Here is an 8,710-nt window from a genome sequence, read left to right as displayed (position 1 = left end):
TACGTTTCTAGCTATAACTATCTTTCTCATCTCATCTTATTATGTTTTTCTCTTGAAGGTGAACGATTACCCGCTTTATCCATACAAACACAATGGTGTAGCCGTGTAGATGGAAAAGTGATTAGAGGATTAGTCTTCTGTATAAGGTATCAAGTTAAACCCAAATTATGAATTGAAAACAAAACCAAAATGACAACGGTCTATGTTGTGTTAATTATTCAGGAGTTCAGGCTATGTTTACATTTTTCTCATATTAATCTTTGAATCTATAATTTTCCTGTACGAAGTACGGGTCTAATACTAATAGTCAGATATTTCAGAAAAGTAAAGAAAACGTTTAAAGAATTCCTCGGTTCCTTACAATTACAACCACAAAAATCATATGTACGTACCCCATCTATCAATTTATTTCTGACCATTCTTATTTAAACAAAATGTCTACTTTACCGTATTAAACGAAAATGTCCCTACTTACGTAACGAATGGGTTAGAATTACTGGTTAGAACAAAAAAAAAATATATGAGTTGACGGTTTACTTGGAAAGGAACTTCGTCGTTTGCTGAACTCCAAAAACCAAAATATTCATGGACTCAGGTTTTTTCCCTTTAAACTTAGAAAATCTGAACTTTCAATTTGTTTAACGGGATATTTATAGAAATGGGAAAAATGTCATTAAAATTCCTATGTCTACATTTTCTGTTGATTTAAAGCCCGAACTCTGCTTTTGGAAGAAAAAAACACCAATTATTTGTTGACTTCCAAATAAATCGCAAACTCTCGTTGACTTAGTCTTTCGAGGCACAACGTTAACTGGTCAAACGGAGAAATTAAACAGGGTTAATTATCAGTTAACGAGATCCGTTAATAGCAAAACGATGCTGTTTATAACACCCTAAAACCTCCAAATTAAGAAATCGATTCTCAATTTCCCCAATTCACAAACCATAATCGATCTCAATATATATTTTCTTCTTTAATTTCTATTTTCTTCTTCGATTTCTCTCTTCTTCTTCTTCAAGTTGACGAGATGAGTTCTAGCTCAAAGACATCGGTGGTAGCTTCGTTCGACCGTGGAGTGCCATTGTAGTGTGTTTGTGGAGCCGGTGTAGCGATCTTTACATCGAGAACTGAAGAGAATTCTGGTCGACCGTTCTTCCGGTGTATAACAAAAAGAGATCTGGAATCTTCTCGTCATCGAAGATATCATGTTTGATTAGGGTTAGATCGATTAGGGTTTATGAATTGGGAAAATTGAGAATCAGTTTCTCAATTTGGGGGTTTTAAGGTGTTATAAACAGCGTCGTTTTGATATTAATGGATCTCGTTAACGGGATAATTTTACTCCGTTTAATTTCTCCGTTTGACCACTTAATGTTGTGCCTCAAAAGACTAAGTCAACGAGAGTCTGCGATTTATTTGGAAGTCAACAAATTATTGGTGTTTTTTTCCTCCAAAAGCAGAATTGGAGTTTTAAATCAACAAAAATGTAGATTTGGGGATTTTAATGACAATTTTCCCAATATAGGCATTTTACGAGTTAAAACTTTGAAATGAAGTACTATTGTCCGTACTTGCGTTATTAAGCATTTTTTAGAGAAGGAATTGACGTTTTTGCCCTCTGTCTCCTCTCCTCTCGCTCTCTTCTCTTCTCTTCTCATCCGTTCAACAAGCCAAGCTCTCTCCTTTTCCGATCAAAACCAGAGTTTCTTCTTTCGACCACAACCATGGCGTCTCACCACCATGCTCCATCAACACCATCTCCAACACAAGCTCTTTGGCCTCCAAAATACAAAACTGCTTTGTCACCAACAACATCTCAGATCCAAGAAATTCAATAGATTCAATTTAGTTTATTTTGGAGGAAGGAATCTAAATCCTAAGGGGATACAATCTAGTGAATCCAAGGGATCCAATCACAAAGATTTATGAAATCAAAATTTCCCAACCGATTTCATTATCATCACCACCATCATCAGATCTCATCATTAACTAAACCCTTCTTCTTTCTCTTCCTCCGAAGAAATCGCCTCCTTCCACCGCCATCATCATCTCAGATCCCATTAATTCAATAGATTTAATTTAATTTCGTTTTGAGTGAAGAAATCTAAACCCTAACAGGATACTATCTTGTGAACCCAATGAATTTAATCACAAACAATTATCAAATCAAAAGTTCCGATCATCTTTAAAATTATTTCATTACCCGAATTTCATCAATCATCAATTCATCACCATCTCGTTCGCCAGATCTCACCATTGTCAACAAATCTGATTAATTTATCGTAAATGTAATCATAAACAAGTTTATGATGATAACTGCCGAGGTTCATTGATCGACAAAATCGCAGATCAAAAAAAAAAATTAATTTCCTTTTCTAAGGAGAGTAAAGACGTCTTTTTATCCACTTAAAAATGCTCATTTCTGTAATCACGGACAGAAGTTCCTAATTCAATAAGATTCTTAAAAAAATGCCTTATTCTGTAATTAATCTTTTGTTTAACAACAAAATTCCCAAAAGATTGATCCATATAGGCCTGGGCATTCGGGTACCCGTTCGGGTTCGGTTCGGGTATTTCGGGTTTTCGGGTTTTCGGGTTTAGAGGTATAGGACCCGTTCGGGTATTTTTAGATTTCGGGTTCGGATCGGGTTCGGATCGGATTCGGTTCGGGTATTTCGGGTTTGGATTCGGATTACCCGAAGTTGCCAAAACTCAAAATTTTAGTATCTAAGTTAGTCTAAATTATTCAATAATACGCAATATATCTAAAAATTTAGAGTATTTTCTATCCAAATTTACTAATAAACAGTTTAAATACTTCAAATTGTCGAAAATATCTAAAAATATGAATATTTTGAACACTTATATTATTAAAATTATAAATATTACTAATATATTACTACTATATATTAATAATGTTGGTATATTCGGATACCCGTTCGGATTTCGGTTCGGATCGGGTTCGGATTTGGGTTTTCGGATTTAGAGATTTAGAATCCGTTCGGGTATTTTACAATTTCGGATACGGATTCGGATCGTGTTTTTTGGATCGGGTTCGGATCGGATATTCGGATCCGGGTATTTTGCCCAGGCCTATAGTTGATTATACTTATTTTAGCTTTTTTATATAAAAAAAATTGCAAATCGTTTTTTTCTTTTTTTTTGATGATGAATAATCAATAATAGATTGATGAATAATCAATAAGTATATAAAACATTTTCTTCCGAATGACTGGCCACTATATCCCAAAGAAATGAGCAAACTAACAATACATCTCCCACTCTTCATTCTCATCCATAAAAGAAAAAAAAAAAAAAAAGGAATGGCTCTCAAAAAAATATCCTCAGTTTTTCTCATCTTCATCTTTGGTTTCTACTCTGAAACTGCCAAGTCGCAGTACTGCGGCTGTTCTCCAATCCTCTGCTGCAGTAAGTTTGGGTATTGTGGCGTCACGGAAGATTATTGTGGCTCCGGTTGCATATCAGGTCCTTGCCGAAATATTAGTGAGCCGGTTGAGCCGGTTGACAGTATTGTGACACAAAAATTCTTTAACGGAATTATTAGCCAAGCAAGTAATGGCTGCGCCGGGAAAAAAATTTACACCCGTGACTCTTTCCTTAAGGCCGCTCATACTAACTTGGAGTTCAGTATGTCTGTTACCAGGCGTGAGATTGCAGCCATGTTTGCTCATTTCACCTACGAGACCCAACGTACGTTAGAACTAGTCCTTTCTTTTTTTTTTGTCCTCAAACAATCAAAACTTTACTCTGATCCGTAATCGGCTAGGTATAGAATTTAATTAGTAAATTATTGAGTGGTAAATTCTTGAAATATCTGAAGATTTAGACTACGGTTATTTCACACAAACTACTAATAATGTCTAGGTATTAAAAAAATAGATTTCTATAGTTTTGAAATATAAATTCCTGTTTTTGCTTTTTAAATCAAATAGTAATCTCAACCACCAATAATTAAGTTTCATAAAACTTTCCACATTTAGATTTCTGCAACATAGAGGAGGTTAACGGAAGTTCATATGACTACTGCGACGAGAACGACATGCAATATCCATGTGCACATGGAAAGAAATACTATGGTCGTGGTCCGATGCAACTATCATGGAATTACAACTACGGATCATGTGGCCAGAGTCTCGGACTTGACCTCTTACGCGAGCCTGAGCTAGTGGGTAGCAACCCAACTGTGGCTTTCAGGACAAGTATGTGGTTTTGGATGAACAGCGTAAGGCCCGTACTGAACCAAGGATTTGGAGCCACCATTAAAGCCATCAATAATAATCTGGAGTGGCGCGATGGGAATTAAACTGCGGTCATTGCAAGGGTTGAGTACTATACAAACTATTGTAAACAGCTTGGTGTAGACCCTGGTACATTATTCTTCATTTCTCCTCTCTTTTATAACCAAAAAAAAAAAAGTGTGTCTGATATTTTAGTTTTGCGACATAAAACTGCAGGCAGCATTGATCTTCCCAATCGCGGCGGCGGCACCGTCTTCACTCTAAAGAACAATTGCTCTGACACCGTCTGGGCCGGAACATTGGCCGGCAATGGACCCCAGCTCGGCGGTGGCGGATTTGAATTGACCAAAGGCGCTTCCAAAAAGCTCTTGGCTCCTGCGGGATGGTCAGGTCGGTTCTGGGCTCGTACGGGATGCAATTTTGACGCCTCCGGAAAGGGTAGATGCGTCACCGGAGACTGCGGCGGTCTAAAATGTAACGGCACTGGAGTTCCTCCAGTCACTCTTGCTGAATTCACCATCGTTGGCCATGGCGGCAATGATTTCTACGACGTGAGCCTCGTCGACGGTTACAATGTCAAGGTGGGGATAAGACCTTCCGGAGGATCTGGAGATTGTAAGTACGCAGGCTGCATCGCCGACCTCAACGCGAACTGCCCTAACGAGCTTCAGGTCGTGGATCCTCAGAACAATATCGTGGCGTGCAAGAGCCCCTGTGATGTGTTGAACACGGATCAATATTGTTGCCGTGGAGCTTACTCCATGCCGCAGACTTGTTTTCCGACGAATTACTCGATGACTTTTAAGAAAGCTTGCCCTGACGCCTATAGCTACGCTTACGATGACGAAACGAGCACCTTCACTTGTAGCGAAGCTAACTACGAAATCACTTTCTGCCCATAAAAACCGAATTTTTGGTGTAGATTAGGCTTTAGCTTTTATTAAAGTATTCAGTTGTTAACTCAGGTGATTTGCATACAAAAATAAAACATGAATAACCTGTTTGGGCTGGCGTTTTTATTGCCACTTCTTTGATTAGAAAAAAATTGGGTTTTTCATTTGTACTAGGTCTTTAACCCGCACGTACCCAGGGGTTTATGTTTATTGATTGGTTTAATACAATGTTTGAATATCTATACAATATTACAATGTATTCTTTAAAAATTATATATATGTTGTCTACTTAATCTTTTATTCTTAACATATTATCCAAATTGAATTGATTTAGGCTTTGAGTTTCCTAGATTCAGGTGCTGTTCGTTTTGTGAACAAGACGAAGTAACTGAACACAGACGCATGTTGTTGTTCCTTTAGTGATAATTAAGAACATGAACCAGATGAAATATTTGGATGAGATTTGATGAGTTGTTTTATTGAGTTTGGAAGAGACAAACTCATCCAAAACTGGTAAAAGCTAAAAATACCCATATTTTAATTAAATAATTACAAAAGGTTTTTCCTAAATTCTAGTATACACACTGTCTTAAAATCTCAATTCTTCACCCACAAACCTGCAAAATAACATTATTCTACCAAAACTGCAAAAATTTGGTTTCCCGCAAAATTTTGGTTTTCCGCAAAACCACAAAACCACAAAATAACGTTATTCTACCAAAACCGTAAAACACACAAAATTACATTTTCTGCCAAAAACACAAAATTATGTTTTCTCGCCAAAACCGAAAAATCTTGTTTTTCCGCCAAAAACGCAAAAATGCAATATTACATTTTCCTGCCACGAGGGTGAGTTTTAAAAGTATCAGTATTATTTAAATTATAGATACTAGTTTCTTATTGAATTATTTTAATTATGTTTTTTGGATATTACAAATAATAATTATTACAAATAAAAGTTTACTATACGGCTATACCAAATGTATTTCCGAATTAATAATACGGGATGAGACGTCTCATGAGTCATATATGCAATTAAAAACATCATCATCTATATTATCAATTGGGAAGTACAAAAGCAGAAAAAAAAAACTTTACAAAAATTCCATATATTGCCCTTACGCCAAAAGAAAAGAAAAAGAGAAAAAAATAAATTTAAGGGCAACAAGGTAATTAAAAGTGTAAAAAGACGCGACCCTATCAGTTTGGACACAATCCCATTCGGATCCTAGATGTATTATAGGTGTATCCAAACACTCTCTTCTTCCTAACCCTGTACGAGAAATCAAATAAAAAGACATCATAATGCACATGAACTATAGAAATGGCAACTAATAATATGTGAAATCCCTGATTATCCTCTTCCCTATCATATCAATCATCCAATTAAATTCAGAACATTAACTGCAAATATTTACAGTTAATCACAAATATTTTCTTTCCAAACATTCACAACAACACTTTCGAATAAATTACCATTTGTTCATCGTAATTTAATAGGCTAGATCAATCATCAGGAAACAGTTGTATCAAATCTCTAATCTTACTATGATATATCATATCAAACCCAGAATCAAATCAAAAACAGAAAATCTTATATTGATTTTTTTGAAAATTAAAATCTTATATTGATTGCATCGAATATTCTACCTTTAATATATTGTCTATAAAAGAGAGCTCCAAGAGAAACACATTTCCTCAACCTTTGACAACAATCTCTTCTCCAAACCAAGAAAAATGATTGCTTTTGAATTAGAAAAAATCTTTGCAAAATCAGCGGAATCCTGGGAAAAATTTTGACGAACGGAGCGGTAAGTTTTTGTTTTGCTTAAAAATACGGTAACATACTAAAAAGATCAGGACTATAAGCAGCTTATCATCACGTAAACAAATAGAAACATATATAGCTAAATTTATCTATTTTCTCATTTTCTGTTTGTTGATAGATAAATTGTTTGATTGGTAACTTCTATAAGAACATGTGAAACACTGTTGGTAGGTTTGTGACCAAAGTGTTAAAGGTAAAGCAGAACAAAACTCAATTGGATCTGAATAGTACTCGTCGTTCTTATTAAAATCTGATCGCTTCTTTGTCTCTTAAATAGACTAAAGAGCTTAAACAAACTAGATCCTAAAAGTACTGCAACTACTAGTACTTGCTTCCTACAAACCAGGAATCAAGAATTATTCAATTGACTGAATCAAACTCAAACTAAAACAAACATAACGACAATTATTGTTTCAAATCTTCCCCTAAACTGGAATGCATCCTTTCCAGTTTAAACCTCCTTTTTGCAGACTCCCAAGCTTCCCCTGAATCTTTCAAATGTCTCGAGCTTCACCGCTTTTGTCATGACATCCGCTAGCTGAACTTGTGTAGAGCAATACTCCAAACCAATAACTTCATCATTCACAAGCTCACGAAGAAAATGATACCTCACATGTATGTGCTTGCTTCTTCCATGAAGCACTTGATTTTTTAGACAGCTTGATTGTAGAATTGTTGTCACAAAAAATCACCGTGCTTCCCTTCTGTTTCATTCCCATCTCCATTAATACATTTCTCAACCAAATTGCTTGACAAGCTTCATTTGCAGCTGCAACAAACTTTGCTTCAGTGGTGGATAAAGCAACAGTGGATTGTTTCTTTGACGCCCAAGACACCGCTGCTCCTCCAAACATAAATGCATAGTCTGAGGTGCTCTTCTTATCATCTTCATCACCAGCATAATCGCTATCAACATATCCAACCAACTCCAAACCTCCCTCTTGCTTATACTGAATCCCATAACCTGCAGTTCCTTGAACATACCTCAGTATTCTGTTTACAGCCAACAAATGCTGCTCCTTAGGTTCCTCCATATACCGAGAGACCAGATTAACTGTGTAGATCAAATCAGGTCGTGTCATTGTCAAGTATCTGAGGCTTCCCACCATTTGCTTGAAAACTGTCGCATCCACAACTGAACCCGAACCTTCCTTAGACATTCTCTGACCACGGACCATCGGATTCTTGACTGAGTTACAATTTTCCATTCCAAATCTTAGCAAAATCTCTTCAGCATACTTCTTTTGCCCGATGAATATACCTTCTTCATCCTGGATTACCTCAACACCAAGAAAGTACTTCATCTTGCCCAGATAAGTCATAGCAAACTCTTCCTTCATTGATGCCTTGAATTCATCAAGCATCCTCTCTGAGTTTCCAGTGTAGATCAAGTCATCTACATAGAGACTCACAACCAGAACCTCCTCTTCTTCTTCCTTCACGAACAAAGTGTGTTCACAGTAGCATTTCTTGAACCCTTTCCTCTGAAAGTATCCCTCAATCTTACTGTACCACGTCCTAGGAGCTTGCCTGAGACCATACAACGCCTTCTTAAGCTTGTACACTTTCTCTCTCGCATCGCTGTTCTCAAACCCTTGTGGCTGCTCAACATAAACATCTTCTTGGAGCTCACCATGTAGAAACGAACTCTTCCCATCAAGCTGAAATACACTCCAACCTTTACGTGCTGCAGCCCCAAGTATTGCACGAACCGTATCCCAGCGAGCAA

At 36.7% G+C, this 8,710-nt stretch overlaps 2 protein-coding genes across 2 annotated transcripts; both read left to right on the top strand.

The window, feature by feature from the left end:
• Window positions 3,256-4,929, top strand: LOC104759678 (endochitinase At2g43590-like). The gene is made up of 3 exons (XM_019239479.1): window positions 3,256-3,712; window positions 4,003-4,389; window positions 4,477-4,929. The coding sequence occupies exons 1-2, from the start codon at window positions 3,256-3,258 to the stop codon at window positions 4,323-4,325; spliced, it is 780 nt and encodes a 259-aa protein (XP_019095024.1). The 3' UTR covers window positions 4,326-4,389; window positions 4,477-4,929.
• On the top strand, window positions 4,470-5,428 carry LOC109124927 (pathogenesis-related protein 5-like; the record flags this gene model as incomplete). Its single annotated transcript, XM_019238970.1, has 1 exon — window positions 4,470-5,428. A coding segment is annotated over one exon (693 nt), but the record flags the coding sequence as incomplete, so codon positions are not given.

Source organism: Camelina sativa, chromosome 17 (genome assembly GCF_000633955.1).
Source record: "Camelina sativa cultivar DH55 chromosome 17, Cs, whole genome shotgun sequence".
In the NCBI taxonomy this organism is placed as follows: Eukaryota; Viridiplantae; Streptophyta; class Magnoliopsida; order Brassicales; family Brassicaceae; genus Camelina; species Camelina sativa.
This window is presented reverse-complemented; position numbering and strand designations above follow the sequence as displayed.

Coding starts and splice junctions, on each gene's coding strand:
- LOC104759678 (XM_019239479.1), top strand. CDS start 3,256: ATGAGCAAACTAACAATACATCTCCCACTCTTCATTCTCATCCATAAA. Junction 3,713..4,002: donor TTTCACCTACGAGACCCAAC/GTACGTTAGAAC, acceptor TTCCACATTTAG/ATTTCTGCAACATAGAGGAG.